This window comes from Onychostruthus taczanowskii, unplaced genomic scaffold, assembly GCF_017590055.1.
Source record: "Onychostruthus taczanowskii isolate IOZ18803 unplaced genomic scaffold, ASM1759005v1 scaffold15, whole genome shotgun sequence".
Classification (NCBI taxonomy): Eukaryota; Metazoa; Chordata; class Aves; order Passeriformes; family Passeridae; genus Onychostruthus; species Onychostruthus taczanowskii.
In genome coordinates, this window is record NW_024498685.1 from 3900436 (window position 1) to 3922512 (window position 22077).

Genomic DNA, 22077 nt, shown 5'->3' on the forward strand with positions numbered 1-22077 from the left:
CTACTAGTTATGGACTTTAAAATTGCCTTGGGTATGTTTTTTGGCTTTTTTATTTCTTTAGTGAATTCAAATTTAAAAAACTTATTTTGTTCAAGAGTAGTCAGCTGCCTGGCAGTTTGGAGATGCTGTATATTTGTGTTTATGGATAGCTGATTTCACCTGGTTTCTATTGATCTTTTAGCCAAGGAGTATGTGAAGCCTTATGTAAGGCCAGTGATGCAGGAGCTCCTGCACATTGTCAGGGAGACAGAAAACGATGATCTCACAAATGTAATCCAGAAGATGATCTATGAGTACAGCCAGGAAGTTGCTACTATCGCTGTGGACATGACTCAACACCTGGTGAGAGCAATAGTAAATGACCAGTCCAGTCAGAAGCACGTGCCTAGCTTGGTGAACACTTAATGAACTCTGCTTGAAGTACACACTGTTTAAAGTAATCTTTACAAGAATCCACCTGTAGTATTTGCAGTATTTGTGGGGTTTTTTTCTCTATGAAGCATCCTGAAAACCTATAGATTTTTCAAAGACACTGATTTGTGTCACTGGTTTTAATGAGCCACAGTCTAACTATTTAGCATTTCAAATGACTTAACGTTGTAGACTTCTGAAAAAGGAGATTTTAATTTGCTATGTTCCCCTTTTAAAAGCAGCAAGCATATTTTTCAGTGCTGACAGCTCTTACAGATAAGACATTGCTGCTACTGCATTAACTGCCTTGCTTTTGAATGACAAATTAGAAACACGGGTTTGCTCTTGAATGTCAAGTTGGTTGGTTTTGTTCACAGGCTGAAATATTTGGTAAAGTACTTCAGAGTGACGAATATGAGGAAGTAGAGGACAAAACGGTTATGGCCATGGGCATCTTGCACACAATTGACACAATCCTGACAGTTGTGGAAGATCACAAGGAGGTGAGTTTTCCTTGGTACTTTCCTGCTTTTTCATTCATGACAAGAAGCACTTCTGTGTACGTTGCATCACTTGGCATGAATGTGCATTTACTCCAGTGGGATGGTACCAAGCCATCTCTGACAGATTTGAATCTAAAGCCCAGTTTACTTTTGTGATTTATTAATTGTTTAGCTTTCAGCTTCAGGGGAATTTATGTCCCAAGGGTAAAATTCTTAGCCCTTACTTGATAAACACTTCATTGGAATGTGCTAGTTTTGGTTGGGGTAGAATTTTCTTCACAGTGGCTAGTTGTATTACAGAGAAGAAATATTTTGCATAAGCCTAGTTTTTTACTAGTGATGACCTCTATCACATATTCAGAGTAAAGAGGTTCTTTCTGCATCAGGGAGACCTCATTTCATAACACTATGATTGTTAATGCACCATTTCAAAAATAAAAACCTTTTTGATTTGAAGAACTTCTCAAACTGAATTAATCAAATATATTTATTTGATTGCTGTATTTCTAATGTTTAAAATAAACTGCTTTGTGTTTTTATTGCAGATCACTCAACAGCTCGAGAGCATTTGTTTACAGATCATTGGCCTTGTTTTGCAGAAACACGTTATAGGTATGTTTTAGAGATACGTAAAAACATGTAAAAACATGTTCTTCCAGAACAGAATTTCATCTTTTTTTGTGTGTGTTTCTTTAAAGAATAAGTCATTACTTTACCATTGTAATTTTTTTCTCCTGATCTACTCTTGTACATTAGTCAGATTGGCTATTGTGTTTTGGAGGTCAAAAGCTGAAGATGCTGTTCTGATTATAATTCTGGCTAATTGTGTTAAAGGACAATGTCTAAATTACATTAGTCTCCTATGGTCTGCAATTAAATTACTTCTTCATCAGTATGCTGCACTAAAAGTTACATTTTTGTGATAAGGCCTTTCAGAAAAAACAAAGACTGAGGAAAAAATATATTTTTCAGTAAATCAATTAGAAGCATTGTCTTTAATGTGGTGCTGATGTATTTTTTTTTTGGTGTGTATTTATAGGGGAAAACTGCATATCATTGTAACTATAGCCAACACAAGGCCTGTCTGAAAGAGTCTTTTACAATTTGTTGTATTTTTCTATGTATGGTTTAGTTTCTAATTGCTGTCTTCTAGTTGTTACATGACTCAGGACTCAGTCTCAGATTTCAAGGTATTTGCAAGTTAAATTTTTGTAAAGCACCCTGCTTCAAATTGTCTTTTGCAGAGTTTTATGAAGAAATTCTGTCCTTGGCCTTCAGCTTAACATGCCAGATGATTTCACCTCAGATGTGGCAGCTTTTAGGTGTTCTGTACGAGGTTTTCCAGCAGGATTGCTTTGAATACTTTGCAGGTAAAGTCACTTCTGTTCTACTGATATTTTTACTGTTTGAGAATTCATCTCTAGCAGATAAGGGTCGCTTCCATTTAGTGTCGTGGTTTAAAATGATCATGTATTTGAGTCATGCCCTGCCCATCTGTTCAGTGTGGGAGCGTAACAGGAGATATTTAAGTCAGAGAAGTATGTTCAAATCTGTCAGTGTGATCAGTTCTTGTAGGGGTCCTGAACTCAAAGTTGAATATTCAAAGTTAATGTGAAACTACAAACTGATTAATTAAAATGGAGTCCTACTCTAGTTCCAAGAATGCACCCTGCATAGTGCATTTTATGAAGAATTCTTCTAGAAAAGATGTTCGCAGAGTTTGAGTTTCCAACCCTATTTAAAAACATCAGCTAATGAATTCCCCTTTAGGACTACCTCTCTGGTTAGCACTTTTTGTAACTTTTTTCTCTTTTGCTCTCCCTGTTCTGCAGATATGATGCCTCTCTTGCATAATTATGTGACCATTGACACTGATACTTTACTGTCTAACCCAAAGCATTTAGAAATCATTTACTCTATGTGTAAAAAGGTAAGGCTTCTGATTCTTACTGCTGTTCTTATCATTGGTACATAACAATTAGAGGAGCTGAGTGACCTGAACATGCCACGTGGTTGCCAAGCATTTCAGAATTATGGGAATTTTGGTCTTGACTCATTTCTGGGCACACACAGCACCTTCACACTTTTTAAGTGACATGCTTTAAGAAAATTACATGCAAAAAGCTGTGTGGGAGAAAGTTGCTGTTTGTCTTGACTCTCTTCCATGGAGAGCTATTTCGGTAGGTAGGGAATTAATGAAGCTTGATTTCCTTGGGTTGTGTATCTTGCAGTTGGACTCTCTGGTTGTCAGCTAAGGTGCGAACTCGTTTGAAGTTCTTCCTACATTTATCTTGTTTCTCTTTCATGCTGACTCTGTCATGTATAATAAAGTATGAGGTCATGCTACAGTCCTCCTCTGATTTTAGGCACTAGAGAGTGTTAGGCATCTAGCTACCTGCTTATTTTTAAAAAAACTTGGAGTATTTATTTGATTGTGAAAATTTTGCTTCTTTTGTCAGGTTTGATTGACAGTGACCATGGGTTTGAAATGTATTGAGATGAAGCACTCAGTTTAATATGTATATGCCTACACACAGAATGATTGCATACATCTTGTTCCTAATCAGGAACTAGCCTAGACATAGCACTTTGCCACACTGTTAATCTGCCAGTGACTATTAGAATTGAGGTGGGAAAATGGAAACACCTTGTGGAAAATGTGGAAAACATCAGTGATTCTCATTTCTTTCTAAAAATGGGAAAGTGACAACATATAAATAAAATAACATTCTTTAAGAACTGCAGTAATTTCTTCTAGTTTTTAAAATTCACCTTTAGCCACTTATCCTTGTTTATGTCCTGTAGAGATGAATTATGTGTCTTAATTCCTCAGAAAATTTAACATGGATACATATGTTTATGCTGTGTAGAGATTTTTGGATGTATGCAGATACAGGAGCACTTGCTTTCAGTGTTGTCAGTGATTACTAATAAATTGTTACTGATTGTTAGGTACTGACAGGAGATGCAGGAGAAGATGCAGAGTGTCATGCAGCCAAACTCCTGGAAGTGATTGTTCTTCAGTGCAAAGGACGGGGTATTGACCAGGTGATACATATTGAACAGGTTTTCTCTTTTATTGCTTTCTAATGATTCATGACTCCTGAGAGAAACAGCTGCAATTAGAGAATTTGAGGGAAATGTACAGTGGGGAGAAAGACAGAAAGAAGTAAATGAACTCAGGAAAGTTTGTAAGGTTGGGATTTTTTGGTTTTGAGACAAGATGTTAGTGGGCATGACCACAAAATGGATATAGACTGAAATATAAGGATACAGCATGTTGTGCAAGATTGTAGTTTTTTGCTTTCTCTTAATAGAATTTCCCTTTTGATGCAAAACACATAGTTAAAACTAGTGTGGCTGAGAGGTTAACTGTACATATCCAACTGCGGTTGTTTCTCCAAGCTATGGGAACTTTTTGATGTTATAAATTACTAAGTGCATTTGGAAATGCAAATTTTTTTAGCGTGGCTTGATTGTGATTGCAGGGAGAAACAAAATCACAATTTTCCAGAGTTTCTTAGAACACCTTTTTAGAAAGTAGTCTTTTTCCTATTAAGGCCCAAATTCTGGACTCATGTAATGAGCCTAAATCCCCTTGACAGATCATGTTTGATGTTGCCACAGTGCAATCCATGGATTTCAGTGATAAATTTTCAGTTAGTTTCACTGAAAGTGGTATAACTTCACTAGTATAAATCTGAAGTAATTGAAGATAAAAATGTTCTCTGAAAGATTTGATTTTTAAAGGAAATCTGGAAGAGTTTAAAGTGACTTCAATGTATTTGCATTGAAATAAATATGTGGTGGAAGGCTTAATTGAGCTGTACAACTCTGTGAATTAAAATGGGTGTATACTGAACTGAAACTCATAAACTAAAACTTTCGTAATGCTTCCCAAATTTTTGTACAGTATAAATTTGCCCATTGAAATATATATGTGTATTTGGAAGATGCTTATTTCATTGTTTAAAAATTTGTGCATGTTTGCGTTTATCTGAATAAACTCATTTTAAACTTCTATAAAAAAATTTATATCACTTTACATACATTAGGAAAAACTTTTAACTATGTTATGAATTTAGGTAGTTTAATTTCTAATGCCTGTTAGTTTTGAAATAGTTTAGCATCTTTCTTCAAAGATGAGAATGTCTGAGTTTTTTTCTAAATCTTTTCCACATGCTAGAACAAACTCCACCAAATGGCCCCATATATTCTCCCCTGTGCTCAGAATAACACTGCAGTTTTTAGCTCATAGAAGCCCTGTTTTGGGGAAGATTTATAAGCGTGTGATCGGAGGCTAGAAAGTGAAAGGAATGTGTTCCTTTCTTCTATACCTGAACTTCAGATAAATCAGGACATACTTCTGGTAAAAGTATTACAAAATTTTGTATAATCTGGCAACATGTCTAATGACTGTTTTCTTTTTTTCTTTCATTTCCTTTTCTTTTTGTCTTCGTTTACGCCCAGTGTATTCCCCTCTTTGTGGAGGCTGTTCTGGAGCGCTTGACTCGAGGAGTTAAAACAAGTGAGCTCCGTACCATGTGTCTTCAGGTTGCCATAGCTGCACTCTACTACAATCCTGACCTACTTTTGCACACCTTGGAGAACATCAGATTTCCACACAATCCTGAGCCCATCACTGCACAGTTTATAAACCAGTGGATGAATGACACAGACTGTTTTTTTGGGCAAGTACTGAGAGGTTATTTTTTTTTTGCAATATTCGATATTGACCAGCTGGTTTTCAACAATGGGAGAAACAATAATCACTCTTGAAAACTTTTAAAAGTTTAGTAAGGGATAAAAGGGACAATATCCAGCACTGGGGTGCTTGGCAATCTGCCAAAAGCACAATGTTAGCTTAAAACAATATTCTCTATATACTGTTATGTTACAGGGGTCCATGCATATTCATGAGAGTTTATACATATTCAAAAATTCCTTTGAGTTTACGTGTTCTAGGAACTCTTTTGCTTGGTTTTAACCTTTGACTTGTCTGCATGCCATCTTGTAGATTAAATCAATATATTTTAATTCTTCTTGAGACTCCATTCTGTTGTTTTGACACTTCTTAATTGGAGAGTCAGTATTAAATCTTTTTCTCTTGGTGTCCTGGTTCTTGTCACTGTTATCATTCAGATAAGATGGTCCACAAATGTGAGAAACAGCCTAGCTATTTCACACCATTGTCTGGGCTAGTTACACAAATAAAAGCATTTTAATACATTACTCAGTTTTCATTTTAATATTATGGTAAGGCCTAAGATATAATATATATTTATCACGCTATTATTTATATAAGCTGTACGGTATATACATAAACTGACAGGTTATATTATACCAAAAAGGAGTTAAAAGGAGTTACAAATTGTATTATATCAGAATCTTTGTGATCAGTAATAGCTTGCAAAAGCTTATACATAGATGTGAAAGTCAGCAACTATATTTATCATTTATAATAAACAACATGCTAAATTTTTATCTGAAACACTGTGTACATACTTTCTCTTCTGTATTTTGTAAGTTATTTTTAACTGCTCCATTTAATTAAAAAAAAAAATTACTTTTTGCAGTGAACCCCACTTCTGATTTTAAATGAATTTTCACAATCAACTTGCATATTTATCATTGCGCCATTGACTTCTTAGCATACTGCTGAACTTAAACGTCACTGTGACCTCCCTTGAATGTGTGTGTGCTGCACTGGTGTGCATTCAGACAGGAGCTGAGCATTTGTAAAGTTAATGAAGGGGAGCAAAGCCTGTCATGACCTAGCAAAGCTTGCACTGGATGCTGAGCAGAGGTGAAGGCCAGTGCTTGCCTCTCAGCTGAGATGTGATGTCTTAACTGTGAGATTCAAATCCACTTAAGGGCAAAGCAGACAAATGTAGTTAACAGCTACCTCTCACCTTCCTGCTTGAGTTTTGTTTTGTTACTGGAGACTGACATCTGCCTGCAGATGTATGGATAGGCTTAGATGGATGTCTTCCTTAAGTTGCTTCTTCCATACCTTGTGGTAATATTATTGTTAATTGCCAAATTATTTTTATATCTACCAGTTTTACAAAAGGGCAAGACATTTTAGGATTTCCGTGTACCAATTTTCTTTTATGGCTGAAGCAAAGTTCTTGAGCTTCACCTCTTGGTACTTTCATTTTTTTCTACTACATATCACATGCTGAGCAAATACAGAGACGGTAGGAAAGAAGATATTCGTAACAGATTTCCTAACTGAAAGAGATTTATAGTCTGAAACAGTTCATCCTGGAGCATTCAGTGAGAAGCTAGTCAGATTCAGAGAGGAAAAATGTTAGGGTCTGACTAGGCTCCAATCTCAAATAGTACTGTGAACTACAGCTAAATTTTCAGTTCTTCTGTGTTGCTCTTCAAAAAGCATCAGCTACTGAAACTGAAACTCGCATTTGGAGCTGAGACAAAGGTTAACAAAACCTGTGAAAGTGAAAAGTTAAACACGCAGTTGTCATGCCCGTCATTCTACCCAGACTGCACTTGAATGGCAGCAGAGGGTTAGAAGTCTCTCTTTGATCTGCTGCTACCTGCAGAGAAATAATTATCTGTAATATTGCTTAAATCTAGAAGTCACTCTTCCTTCTGTGCCATCTCCTGGCTTTGTGGCTTCCAGGTGTAGGGTAGGGCTTTTGCTGTAGTACTGCTGGTGAGGCACTGTGATGTGCTGTAAGGGACTTCCTCCCTTTCCCTCAGGAGAGCACTGCTTCTAGCAGACCATTTATTTTCTTAGGAGTATTAAAGGAGCCCCAGATTCAGAGGCCTAACTGAACAGGAAAAGACAGAAGTGAAAAAAAAATTTGCTGTTCTTGAAACCCTTTCTTGGGTTCCCCACCCCCCCCCGCCCCAACAAGTTCATGTCTTCATCAGAGAGCAGTGGGCACCTTTATTTGCACAGCCCTTTTTCTCATCAGCTGCCATTTGTTGCTTTGGTTTACACTTTGCTTAGTTTCCATTAAGAGGCAGTTTTAGGCCCAGATTCAAATCATTTGGTAAACTCACAGATCCTAGAGAAACTGAACAAGATCAAAGTAGATCCACCTCCAGATGTGAAGGTCCAGGTGAATCTTGCTATCATTTCTTTGTCAGCCATGCAGGAAATCTGGAATGTGGGGGTGACAGTGGCTGTTCAAGATGCCTTGTCCATATAAATCTCACACTCTTTTACGTGGACACTCCATACGTGGAAGTGTTCAAGGTCAGGCTGGATGGGGTTTTGAGCAACCTAGTCTAGTGGAAGGTGCCTCTGCCCACGGCAGAGGAGTTGAAACTAGATGACCTTTAGGGTCCCTTCCACCCCAAACCATTCTAAGATTCTATGTCTTTCTTCTGTTCCTGTGAAGTCTTAGTCCCCATAGATTGTGCTCTGCCACCAGTAGGGTTGTGCATGGCTGTGCATGCTCAGGCTGGAGTGTTTGCCAAAAGAATGCAGTATTCCTGGAGCAGCACATGTAAAACACATGAGATGGAATCCATGCAGGGAAAAAGCAGTTACAGCAAGATAAGTAGCTGTTCTTCCATGTTATTAAAAACATGGAAACTATTGGAAAAAGTGTTACAAAGTTGGCATATTAAAAATTAGCCAGGCAAGGAGAACCAGAATTCCTTGTAAGACTGTGCATAAATTCAGTATTTCATAGTGGAAGTCACATATCTGTGGTTGTGTGCTGATAGTGCCTATATACCACATGATATTGCATATATTTCTGAATGCTTTCTGCCATAACTTCACACTAGAAAGCCTTTTGCAGAAACATTTGCTCCTTAGTACTTTCTACTGTTTTACTGACAGCTGAGTTGGGTGAAACATCTGCATGACTTACGCTTATTCTCATTCTAAAACTTCTTCTGTGGTAACTAGGGTGAAAAGAAAATCTCACTTACTTCAAAGAAAACCCTCAGTAAGTGATTTTGGGTTTTTTGAAGCTGAATAGGGTTATATATTTGATAGGAGTTTGAGTAGTTAAAAATCCTAGGTTTCTCACAGAGTTGTATATAAAAATCCCAGTCTTATGTTGGTTCCAACTTTGCAGCTAGAAGGAAATGGCTAATTATCTGCAGTTTGTCCAGGAACTGGATTCTCACAGTAAAAGGAAAGGCTTAGCAATTTTTCTCTGAAATACTTTCAGCTTGGTTTAAAATACAAAAGATTTTAAAATCCTTTGTGCTGTATTACAGGAATATGTGTTAGCAAGAAGAGGTCCTGCAGATTATGAGGACCACACACAGCTTGTTAAAAATAGATGTGGCTTGGAGTCGTGCATTGCAGTGCTGGGTGTTGTGTGTTCAACACTCCAGTCTTGATAAACCATTGAGGAATAAGCAGAGTCCCTGGTTGTTAGGGAGGGCTATTGTGTGCTTCTGAGCAAATAAGTACAGATCTCAAAGCACAAATTACTAAGGAGAATCATATCCAGGCTCCCTTGAGCAGATGGAAGGGTGCTGAAATAATGAACCTTTTGATAGCAACAGAATGGTCCTGAAGCCATTCTTTGTTATTATGAAAATATATAAAACTCTATTTTGCTTGTTCAGTCCTTAATACAGCTGGTGTATAGTAGAATACTGAACTTCAGGCAAGGCAGATGCTTTTCCTGCTGTTTCTCTCTGCTGGCAGGTGAAAGAAAAGTCCCCTTCTGGCTCAGGTTCACTAAAGATGGCTCAATGCCTGAATTTCTGCTGTCCTGCAGGGCCTTCTAATAACATGCATATTCTGAAGACATGTGTTCATTCTTGCAACTTCTCTCTTTAGCAGCTTTAAAGTGGAGCATGACAAATATGCTGTGGGTTTTGGTCATTTGGCCTGCTTCCCAGTGATGACTCCCTTTCAAACAGCAAAGCTTTGTTCTTGTACTTTGATTGCTGTCCCAAAATGATAATTTAATATGAAGCTACGCCATTAATTACTAAGATTTTTTCTTACATTTTACTGTTTCGTTTTGCAATTTGTGTTGCGTAATGGTAGCTTTTTCAAATGTATGACAAAAAGTAGTGCTAAGGGTTGTTAGTTTACTCTGGTGCATGTGGCTGAAATTGCTTCTTTGTGCATTTGGGTCTTGAAGAAATTTCATGGCTTCCCAGTGTCAAGATGCAGGATAGAAATCTTGTGCATAGATTAGAGAGCTTTGGTCACACTTGGGATGACAGTGCTGACAAAAAGAGGAGGTAGTGAAAGCTTTTCCTATTTGTACTTGCACTGAGGATAACTCTCCAAATAACAGCTATCCTTCATTTATAGGTAGCATTAGCTTTTGCTTGGCTTTTGGTCTGCAGAGTGTCGGCTTGGGAGCGAACAGCTTGCTTTTAATGTGCAGGAGTAAGTCATTTCTGCTGAGAGGAGTAAGGGATTTATGGCTTTTTTTTTTCATGAAAGCAGACCCTGTTCCTCTATCTCAGTGTCCCTGGTTTGTATGCCCTCTTTTGTGACCGATGCCATCTGAAAAGAGAGGATTATGGTTACAGGAATGCTGCGTTCCTGCTTGCGCTTTGGTGTGTTTTTCAACACATGTAACCAAGCAGCCAAACCCAGCGTGACAAAGTGTGTCATTTGATATGCTGCTTGACTTTGTTGTTCGTGGAAGGTCTACTGGGATCATAATGTTCTGCATGGTCATATATAATTTATTTTTGTTGTCAACTACTCTTGAGAATGAATCACTTCAGTAAATCCTAACAGGACTAACAACATGGGAGGTGTAATGAAATCCCTCCAGATCTCTAACCTTGTTTATGCACAAGTAAAAGTAGCATGTTATATAGGAACTTAGGTAATTAAATACTAAGCACTGAAGCTGTATATCTTCAGTGATTTTTGAAGTGGTGGATTGAGCTGGTAGTTCCCCTGTTAGTTTTATTGCAGTCTGTGGTGCCCATTTTATTTCTTCTCTCTCAACTTGTATTCTGTTCATTCCAAAGTAAAACCAGTTGAGTAATGGAAGTATATCCCAGGAATTTAGAGGATGGCCATTTTCTCCCAGCTCTGGAGGTTTGCTTGATTTCTCTAGGTTTTGCTGCAGAAGGCTTGCACAGAAGCTGTCAGCATAAAATTTAATAGTTCAAACAAAAAAGCTACTCTCAAGCTCATAATAGCAGAATACTGTAATGTTAGTAGTTGAATACTTCTGATGTTTCCAGTAAAGGAGAACCAGAGAGTATCTGCAGAGGCATTTAGAGATTTTTTTCCATCTTGTTTGCAGAAATTCCTGTTTCTGGAAGTGAAAATCAGCTCTTATGTTTAAGAGCATAGATTCTTACCTAGTTTCCTGACTGTGGTCCCATAAAAATCTTTCTGCTACTAATTCAATTAATTTCTTTCCCTTCAATTGTCTTCAGTTTGTTTTACTGGAGGTCTACTCATTTGTAGGTTCCCAGTTTGAGTATACTGCCAGTTACTCTTGATAAGATGGAATTATTTCCCTGCTTTCACCAGAGTTAACAATGTGTCTCAAGTTAGCATTAGAAATTGTATATTGAAATATGTATGAGACAGCTATTCTGATGGACTTCTCATAATTTAACTTCAGCTATCCCTGGGGCATTCCATAAATGCACCCTGAGATTCAATGCATTCCCGCTTATCATTGCTCATCACTAATAGTTTTTGCCAATTTCCATTCCTGAAACAGTACTGCTATCAAAGCCAAGGCAAATTAATTTTCCATCTTATTCAATAATGATAATGTGTATCAAATGCTTTATTAAAGACAAGATAGTCTACATAATTATTAAACAGTATTTATTTAGCATTACAAATTTTGCATTTGGTAATCAGAAAAACTTGCTCCAGGAATTTGACCAGTGCTTGAAAAATGTTTAATTGTTCTTGGACAAGTACTTTCCAGTGGGAAACTTGCATTCAGAACAAAGAAAATAGTTTGTGTAGGATCTTTGAACATAGACTTTGAACATAGACTCTGAGACATTGTCTTCTGCCATGTCAAGCACCAGGATTTTAATGTTCTCTGTATATCCTTGCAATGAAAATCTGGTTTTGTCTAACAATTCTGTCTTGTTTCAGACTCCATGACAGAAAGATGTGTATAATAGGACTGAGCATCCTAATGGAATTGCAGAACCGACCACCTGCAGTGGATGCTGTGGCTGCCCAGATTGTTCCTTCAATCCTCCTCCTCTTCTTGGGCTTAAAACAAGTTTGCGCCTCACGAGAGCTCACAGAACATGAGGATCATGCAAAAGATGAAAAACACTTTGCAGAAGATAATGGTAAAATCTCCCCTTTTCACATTGTGGATTTTGTCTGGATTTAATTTAAAGGGGGTAAGAAATTGCAGTTCATTTTTAAGACTCATTAGTCTGCTGAAAATAGCTCGGCTTACTGGGCACTTGAAATACCATCTTAGGAGTTGATTTTTTCTCCCAAAGTGTAATCAAAATGTTTCAAGGTGTAACAGCTAACATTTTGTGAAAGAGTAGTATTGGTTCAAGAGTAACTTGCAGGTGTACTCTTCTGGGTTGTGAATATACAGTCTTCTCACATAGGCTGCAGGAGTTTGCCAGGACTCCACTAGGTATATTCTTACTTCCTGGAAAGAAGCTGTTCCACTATGCAGAAAGGTCTTTGAAAGACCTTTTTGATTGAATTTTAAAAGAGGTCCTGGCAGGTCATCTTTGTCCAAATGGAAGGTTGTTTGCAGAGTAGGGTTTGAGACAGCTGAGGTTCCTTGAGCACACAGGCCTCTAACCTCTGTGTCTGTCAGAAGAGAAAAAACACCAAAGAATGCCTTACAGAGGGAATTGAGGGGAGAGAATTATCCAAAACATTGCAGGCAAATTTGTTTGACAAGCAGTAGATGTTTTGAGGTCTGAAAATTAGATTGGATGTAAGCAGATTATGTAATCCACTCACATTTCACCCATGATTGTTCTGTAATGGAATCACAGAATTCTTCTCAATACATAGGAATACAGTATGAAAACAGCACAGGAATGTTCAAATCTCTGTCCTGTGATTCAGTCCCTGCTTGCTGCTTCTATAGTCATCTTTATTCTTTCTAAACTGTTAACACAGGAAGAGTTGCAGGTTTGGAAATGAAGGTTTTGGTTTTTTAAAATCCTGATTATATATCAGAAATAGTTTTCCTTAAATAAGAAAAAGCATTTAGAATTGCAGGTTGTAGTTGCAGTTCATTCAGGGGGTCATAGTTTCATAAGCAGAATGGAAGGTAACAGCAACTTAACATGTTGGTTTATGTTCAAATAAGGCAACACACAAGAAGAGAAGGCATACAGTTGGTCTACAGATGATTTTATGTGCATTTGTGAATTCTATGCAAGTCTCTGTAATTTAAAAAGCAGAGTGATGGACCATTTCTTGGAAGGTATTTCCTCAAAAATTTTGGACCCTATAATTGCACAATGACTGCATAAATGAAAGAAGAAAAAAGATAGCAGTTCCACATTCCTCAGGTCCACGTAGAAACAAAAGTTTAACTGATCTTGAATGTAGGAGCTGCTTTAACATTTAACATAAGATTTTGGGGAAGGGGTGTTAACAGATGGTCCCCTTTCCAGCCAAAACGTAGGTTTACTAATTGTTTTTAATTCATCTGTCATTGTTTCCTTGTAATTTTAAACTTTGTTTTACAAAACATATCAATGGTTTTGCAGAAGAGATACCGAGCGATGAGGATGAGACAAATGAAGTGAGCCAGGCAATGCAAGAGAACCACGGTGGAGGAGGAGGTGGCAGTGCTGGAGGTGGAGAGGAAGAGGATGAAGACGATGATGATGATGATGACTGGGATGAAGATGCATTGGAGGAGACTGCTCTTGAAGGGTTCAGCACACCTCTTGACCTTGAAAATGGTGTTGATGAATACCAGTTTTTTACACAAGCACTTCTGAGTATGTGTTTGCTGGTTGGCAGAATGATATAACATGATGAAATCATGTTATAATTTGGAGACGTTTATGGTCATCACTGGGGAAAACCCTTTTCTTTGTTACAAGTAATGGTTTGGATTACTGAAATGGTAAAATGTGATCTTGTTTTCTAATGTTAGTCCTCCAATTTTTTGGCTTACTAGTGCTGCAAAAAACAAATGGTAGCAAATAGAGGCAGAGATTAATTCTCTTCACATTCTCCCTCAGAATTTTTCAATCACACCCTAAATAAGTGGGGCTCGGTCACTAGAGGGACTCGTATATAGAGAATATTTGTCACCTTCTTGATGTTAATGGAGAAATCATTTTCTTCCTTTCCTCTTTCACTAATCCTGTTGCTTTTAGTTTTCATATGAGTTTTAAATGAGAAGATTCAATTCACATTGTCCATGAATAATGGCCACGTGGTTAATGTTCTGTTTCAGAAAGCAGAGGATGTAATTAAGTTCCCCAAAATGGATTGCCTCTATTAGAATGGGAATTCTGTGCAAAGAAAACCGACAGGAATACTGATCTTGTTTTGCAGTGCAGATTCTGTTTTAAAACCAGCCAGAATTCCTATGTGTTTCAGTTTGTTCCCCTGAAATGAACTTGTATGTAAGCTGATGGTCACTTTTCCTCCATTGCTGCCCTGACAGCGGTGCAGAGCCGGGATGCAGCCTGGTACCATTCCCTGACTGCGCCACTGAGTGAGGATCAGAAGAAACAGCTGCAGGAGATCTACACATTAGCAGAGCACCGGAGAACTGCTGCAGGTGAGTCACTTCCCTGGGCCCCTTTCAGCTATTGCAGAGATGTTTAACTGCTTCTAATCTGTAACGACCACCTCTGTGCTAATTAACGTTTTCTAGGAAGCGTGAACAGGATATCATGATTACATTATTCCTTGCCTGGAAGTGTGTTATTCAGAGTAAGTTTACTGTTGTTTCTAATTAATTGCCTTCTCTTTAACTTGTGCTGCTGGTTTTTTCAACATGGTATGGCCTAGTTTTACACAATTTGACATTTGAAATGAAGAACAAATTAAGGCAATATCTATCTGCAGCCAGGCATTTGATGAAGATTACTATCAGTTATTATATGTATAACAGTTTTCTAACTTTTTAACTACTTATATTGCCTTGCAGTTAGTGTGAGGTTTTAGATGTGTAGAAAGCTTGCATCATGGAAAATAAATTCAGATTTAATCAAAAAGAATAGTGTAGCATAGACTGATTTGGTAAAGGATTCATTTCTCAATTCTGTTGTAGAGGTGTGCACATTTATGCCCTCAGAGAAAACCTGAGTGTAATTTATTCCTGTCACTGCATTTAGGGAATGAAATTTTGACTCAGCTGAGAGTTTTTTCCAAAACTTTGCATTCGTAGTTGAGCTGTATTGTTTCTAACAAAGGTGTTCTCTACAGACTATTTTTCATATCCTTTTTCTTTGAATTCTAGAGACTAAGACAATAGAACAACCAAGTGGCTACACATTTGACAACAAAGGACTGATTACAGCATTTAATTTTGCTGGAAATACTCCCGGTGGCAACTGAAGGATCGGCTACAAAGGTCAATGGGAAGGGTCTCATCATTACATTTTCTTGAAATCATCGTGACTTCTGAGTGATAGGGGAGGGTAATTTAATGCTGCTGAAGGTTTTCTGGGAAATAGCAGTGTGCTTCCCCCACCAGAATGCTCTTTCTAACCAGCTACTGTAACGTACAAATTCTTGTGGTGTTTTTATAATTTGGTGGACTGAAAGGAAATGTTTGTCCTCAAGGAACCTGGATGACCGGGAGGGGCCAGGCTGCATCTGATTGAGTTGCACTTCTCAGGTTTTTGCTGTGCAGAATTGATAGATTCATATGGATAACAGTGCCTTCTGTTGTACATGGATTGCCTGAACAAATGGATTTTGGAGTGCATTATAATTTTTTAAGTGTAAGGACATTTCTTGATACACTGTAAGCCTTGGTTCCATGTTTTCCAATCACCTGCTTTTTACTGCTCGATTTAATTGTTTGTTGGTTGAATACAAATTGCTGGATTCAGAATATTAGCACACCGTCCCTATTTGGTGCAGACCAAATATGTACAGGGAGGTGTCTGTTGGAGTTGCAGAGCATACACTGGTTATGTCAAAAGGTCTTAACAAAATGGCAGATTTTCCCTTGATGCAGTAGTCTTAAATTATTTCTCTTAGCCATGAATTCAATTTGCTTGAGTTTCAGTGGCTTGCTTGGCAGGTGGCTACCCTAAATCTACATCAATATTAGCTCCTGCCTGGACAAGTGGTGTGGCCCTCTCATGTAGATCTACATGACAGTTTATTTCTGCTATTATTGATGAATATTCAATTATATGTGGAATAATCTCTTCTGTTTTTTTTCATTCATTACCATTCCAGTGTAGGGCTGAATAATGTGGTACAAAATATTTGCAATATTTTATTTATTTTGATAGAAGAAGAACAGCTTCAAACTTACTGTTACACTCTGTGATTGTATTTCTGGTCTGCATTGCAGTTGGTTATTCTTGTTCTATGTTGAAATTTCTGCTGACAGATTTTTTTTCCTGAATTTTGAAGACTGGTTTCACCACTGGAGGTTTAGACTAGATATTAGGAAAAATTTCTTCATGGGAACGATGGTCACACATTGGGACAGGTTGCCTAGGGAAGTGGGAAGAATCAACATCCCTGGAAGTGTTTGAGCAACACATAGATGTGGCACTTAGGGACAGGGTTTTGCAATGAACAAGGGGTTAACAGTTGTGCTTGATGACCTTAGAGGTCTTTTCCAACCTAAAGGGTTCTATAGGACAAGGTGTTTGTGGAGAAGTTCATTTAGAGAGGAAGTGATAGCACTACTAATTTGAATAGGTACCCCTCCTTTAGGCCTACTGGGATCTCAGTGGTGTAGCAAAAAGAAGCAGGGGTGCTTTAGAATGTGAACTTTGGATTGGAGATAAAATATTTGGACCAGATTTTGTCTCTGTGTTAATTTCTTTATGATTTAAAAATATTCACCAATTTTAAACGCATACTAATAATCTACTTCTTTACAGCAGTGTCCCAAATAAAAAGTCAAAGCTTTTCCCATACTCCATCAAATTTTCCACAACTACAGTAAATTACAGACTGCTGGCTCTGTGCAGTGCTGAAGCTTTCATTTTGTTATTTTGGGTGAGTCTGATAAATCTGAAGCACTCTCTGCCTTGGCTTCTGGAAAAGGCCAGAGAATCTCTGCCTGTTCCTTCTGGAATTTTCCTAGCCTGGCAGATGTGGGGCAGAATGTTCCCTATGCTTCCCTGTTTCCTGCACCTTTTTGTCAGACACTAAGGCTGTTTTTGTGGTGCTGCTTCCTCTTTCTTTTTTTTGCCTTCCTTTCCCCAGCAGCTACAGAGTAAAGTTGGCCTGGTTCATGTAGGTTTTTCACTGATGCTGCTTAGTTAATAGCAACAGTGAAAATGTCTCATTTTTAGGCCTGTTGTACACGTGGAGGTTGTGAGAATTCCAGGATCTGTATTTCCAAAAGGGAACAGTCTGTTGAGCTGCACTGGACAGACTCTTTAAGGTCAAGCAGCATAGGGGCAGGATATCCTTTATTTTGAATGTCAGGTTGTGAAAATTACAGGTCCTTGCTAATTTAGGCCTGGGGGTGCACTGACTGAGACAGTAAGTAGGAAAACAATACATCCAGTTTGTTGGGGAGTTTATCAGAAACCACAGCATGTTTGAAATTATACACGAATTTAAGAACTGGTTTTTGGAATTTAAGGGCACTGGTGACTTCTCTCTTACCTGTTAATTGAAGTCAGGTATTAGGCAGGTAAACTGTTTAAGCCCTTTATTACTTTATTAAAACAAACAAGATTGTCAAGTTGGGTTTCTTTCAAAATCCATACTGATGTGCAGAGTAGAAGATGGATTTATTTTTCTTCTGCTAATGAGGTTGCTTGCACAGTCACAGGCCAATATTTAGTAGTTGATGTGTTCAAGGTAAAATCTGCTTTTGCATAGCATCATCTTGGTGTCACTAAGCTGAGCTATGGCTGCTCCCTAGTTCTGCTTCTTGTATACTTTTCAAATCAGCTGCCAAGAAAATTTCATCCAGATGTTTCACACAGGAGTTTAATCAGCATTGTCGAGTTGGGAATCTTTGTTGTCTTTTTTGCATTGGGGTCAGAGATGTCTGAGGGAATGGCATGTAAAAAGGTTAAATGCCTTTCCCTTCCCAGAAGATTCACGAGCAAATGTTTCTACTGGCAAAAGCAAATGTTAATTATTTTATTCCTTTTTTTTAAAAAAGGGTTTTCATCCAGAAAGATTTATTGGGCTCTGACCTCCATTTTAACATATGGTTCTCTTTTAACATGATAAATACCCATTTGTACATGACATCATAAATAGGTAATGGATTTTAGGTGTTTCTTTCTGAGCTGTGTCCAGCTTTGTACTACATTAAAGGGAGAGTAACACAAATGTGCATTTACTGTCTCACTTTGAAGCTGAGGTAATCGTGGAGTATCAGATACCAGCACTGCCAACCAAGCATCATGTATTTGCCATTGAAAGGGTAGAGAATGATGAATGTATTGCAAAATAAAACAAAGGCTGATAACTGGTGACTTATGTTGCCCCGTGGCCATAATCCCAAAGTATAAAGATGATCTGTGTGGGCACCACAGTGGCTTTACATAGGAAATTAGTGTTATGGGGGTTATATCATAGCAAATGTGATTACATAAGCTGCTTTTCCAGATAAAGTTAACTGATCCTGGGTATTGAACTGCATATGCTGTTTTGTCACTTGTGAAAGGAAAATAAGAACCACCACATGTTTTAGCTGCCTCTTTTTGCTGTCTCTCTTTTAACATGGAAGTACATTGCTTGCTTTCATTACAAAGCAGAATCTTTAATCACAATGGCCAGCTCCAGGAAGAGTGCAGAATATCAAGCTGAGGAAAAGGTTGAAAAACCCCAAACCTCAACAATCCCCCAAAACCCACATGTGCACAATCTGACTGAAGTGAATGTACTTTGGTAGTGTTAAGTCAAAATATTTAAAGAATGTCACACAAAATGATATTGTGAGATTCTTTGCTTTAGGGAAAAAGGCTGCCTGTGAGGTGTGAGGGAGCCATGAAATGCTCTGCTTTAGGACATGCTCTTTGCCTGTGAAGTCCTGGCAGCTTGTGGCTCTGGATTCCATCATGCACTGTAGAGAAGAGATTGTAGGATAGTAGAGGATTATTTTTTCCTTACTACAAAACCAGAGTCTGTCTTGAGATTGCCTTGAGCGAAATGAATTTTAGACAACGTGAATGATTAACTGTCATGTTTCCAGAATGCTTTCCTGTCTTTTTCTTTCCTCCTTTTCTTTTGTCAGCCACAGTGTTATTGGATATTTCAGGGAGTTTTCAAAAGACCTGAAAAGGTAAACCTTAAACAATTTTTATAAATTATTTTTCTTGAAGCAATTTGTCAGTTTCTTGCTGTAGAACAGCCTCTCATTTGACATACACAGATGACACAGAACTTCAAAAGCCCCTCACTTGTGCCTGTGGTTTGATGAGCCTTTCTGTGATTTACTCCTTAATATGGGCACTTTGAAATCCCCATACCTTGTACTGAAATTTGCTCAAAGGATAGGCAAAAATGCACTATGTAATGGAGTATCCAGTCCTCATTCTGAGATATGCCCCAGTCAATCTTTTGTTAATATTTGGCAGTCTGGTGGTCAGTTCCTCAAGGATCTCTGTCTCTGATTGAGGACATTCTTCAAGTCCAAGAGCCTGTCTCTGCAGGTAGACAGAGAATCAATTTTCCCTCACTGCAGAAAAGCATACAGCAGGCATGGCTATGAACTTCTTGATCTTAGGTGTGAAAACAGCATTCTTTTCTCTGGGATATCAGGTCTTATCCCACGTGGGTGAGGTACAGTAGAGATGCATGTTCCCATTGTGTTTAAGGAAGCCAGCCACTATTCCAGATACCAGAAAGTCTTAGCATAAAACCATTTCGTAAAGGGGATGTGTGACGAGGCCAAGCTGCTTGCTTTGGACACCTCTTCCACTGCTACAACTTTTGTTAAACTAATCAGGGAAAACCAGTCAGGGAAAAATGAAAGAAAATTAAAGCAGTGCTTGGGCACTGGACAGGCTGAAACTTTCCTGGCCTGTGGATCTATTTCTGATACTCACTGCAAATACACACAGATACTCTTCAAATACAATATGCATCATCTGTATGGATGTCAGTATCCTGACTGACAGCCATGCATGAGAGGTGAAGACTTAATGTGATTTTTCTCTGGCAGAAATCAGATGCATCCCTTTAAAAAGTCTGGAAACTGCTTGTCCTGACTGATACGCAATCACCAACCTGAGACAATCAGTGGGATTACAATCTTTGTTAAAGATGATCAGCATACCTCCTAAAGGGCTACTGAAAGTGCTCTTTATCTAGGAAGCTGGCAGATAAACTACTCTTGGACTAGAAGAGTTTTGGGGAACACCAATTCAGAGAGAATCTGCAGGCATATGTGGTTGTGATGAATTGGGAAAGGATCCATCTAAATTGAGGGGGTGCTTTTGATATGATCTGAGATCTGCAGCATTCCCTAAGTGACCTAGGTCTCCTAGAGCAGCATCCAAGAACTTTGTCCCATGCCTGCCTTTCAGAAGAGAATGTGCTTGGGCAGCTCCAAATTTGGTGCAGTGCTTTGAACTTGAGATCACAAAACAATTTTGATTACAAGTTGTTCATAACAGAAAAATGAGGTGGAAGTGGTATATTAATGCTAGAATTCTCTTTGTAGGCTGTATAGAGGTTCACAGGTTAAGAGTTTGGCTCTGTTCATGGTGGGGTAGGAGTTGAAGTTCCAGATCCATGGATTTCTCAAATGTGAATACAATGGCGTCAGCTGCAGGATTCACCTGAGAGTGTCGGTCAAGGGCTGCCTTCTGGACCATCCAGATTATGTCACATGAAGTGAAATGCAAAAACTGTGAAACTACTTGATTGTTAAAGCTGTTGAGCAACAGAAAATTTATTGAAATGAGATTTTAATATTATTCTCAGGTATGTTTTAATTTTCATATTTTGTGCCCTTATACGAAATGTAAAATTACTGCATAACATAGAGGCCTATTCATGTCTCACAGAACTGTTTACCACTGAAGGTGTTTATTCAGGAATTGTTCCTCATTTTTAGGTATTTTCAACATGTTTGTTAGTGAAGTTGCACATATCCACCTTTCACCACTTTTCTTGCACAGAGATCTTGGAAATGAACTTAACAAAAGGAAGAACAGTGCTTTGAAAAGAGAAGATTATGCATAAGCAGGTTATTTTTAGAAAACAAAAGAACTATGGCTTCTGAAGAAAATATGAAACCGTAAATATTTATACAAAAGTGCATGAGGTAAAGAAATTAATGTAAGACAATATAAGCAAGACATGTTCTTTGATCACAGCTGTAGTGTTTCTTTTTCATTGCCAAACAATGTGTGACACTTACTTTTGATTGCATGTGTTGTTGGAATAACGCCTAACGTAAATCACATGAAATGTTTTGGGGGCTCAAAAAGAGACCAAAGAGGCCATGCACATTTCTTTTGATACTAAAAGCGAGGAGATGACCCCAGGACTGCTGTGTCTGGAGGGAGCCTGCTATGTGCTACATTAGCAGATTGAATTGCAGGATCATCACCTTTGTAAAAAGCCTGAAATACTAAACTGTGGGTTGGCTTTGAGGGCAAGAACTGACAAATGCAAAGCATGCATTGATGACAAGAAGAACCTCTTCCTAGCTTAAAGAATTCTGTACAGTGTTCTCTTAAGCTGTGCTGAATTTGCTTTAAAAACAGTAATAAATCTTATTGCTTAGGTCGAATGTTACATCTGTTGTGCATTTATATGGAAAGAATAATATATTTCTTAAAAAATTGTAACATGCCACCTACCAAGGAGCCAAATCCCATTTTATAGCTGCTTTTCATACAGCTGTAAAACTGCTTTGCTGGAACACCTGAGAATTAATTTTAAACAAATGTGTGTGCTATACAGAGTTAATATATGCATTTGTGTAGCAGTGTTTGTTAATCTCTGACTTGTGAAGGCAGCTGTTCGCTTACACACGTTGGCTGTGAGAGAACATAACTGATGTTTGATGCAGAACACCCGAATGCAATTCTCAAAATATCAAACTAGTGAAGATAGTCATCTGCACCAGAGCTTCAG

At 38.1% G+C, this 22077-nt stretch overlaps 1 protein-coding gene across 3 annotated transcripts in view; it reads left to right on the plus strand.

Annotated features, from left to right (window-relative positions):
- Window positions 1-21730, plus strand: part of IPO8 (importin 8) — a 47007-nt gene extending 25277 nt beyond the window's left edge. The window contains exons 15-26 of one of the 3 annotated variants that reach the window (XM_041398553.1): window positions 182-342; window positions 789-914; window positions 1460-1526; window positions 2159-2284; window positions 2747-2844; window positions 3867-3962; window positions 5385-5605; window positions 11962-12167; window positions 13572-13808; window positions 14486-14602; window positions 14699-14757; window positions 15287-21730. In XM_041398553.1, coding sequence (XP_041254487.1) covers window positions 182-342; window positions 789-914; window positions 1460-1526; window positions 2159-2284; window positions 2747-2844; window positions 3867-3962; window positions 5385-5605; window positions 11962-12167; window positions 13572-13808; window positions 14486-14602; window positions 14699-14721 — 1478 coding nt within the window. In that variant the 3' untranslated portion in view covers window positions 14722-14757; window positions 15287-21730. Of the gene's footprint in view, window positions 1-181; window positions 343-788; window positions 915-1459; window positions 1527-2158; window positions 2285-2746; window positions 2845-3866; window positions 3963-5384; window positions 5606-11961; window positions 12222-13571; window positions 13809-14485; window positions 14603-14698; window positions 14758-15286 lie in introns of those variants that run through there. The other 2 variants (XM_041398552.1, XM_041398554.1) reach the window with 2 other exon arrangements.
- The last annotated feature ends 347 nt before the right edge of the window (window positions 21731-22077 follow it).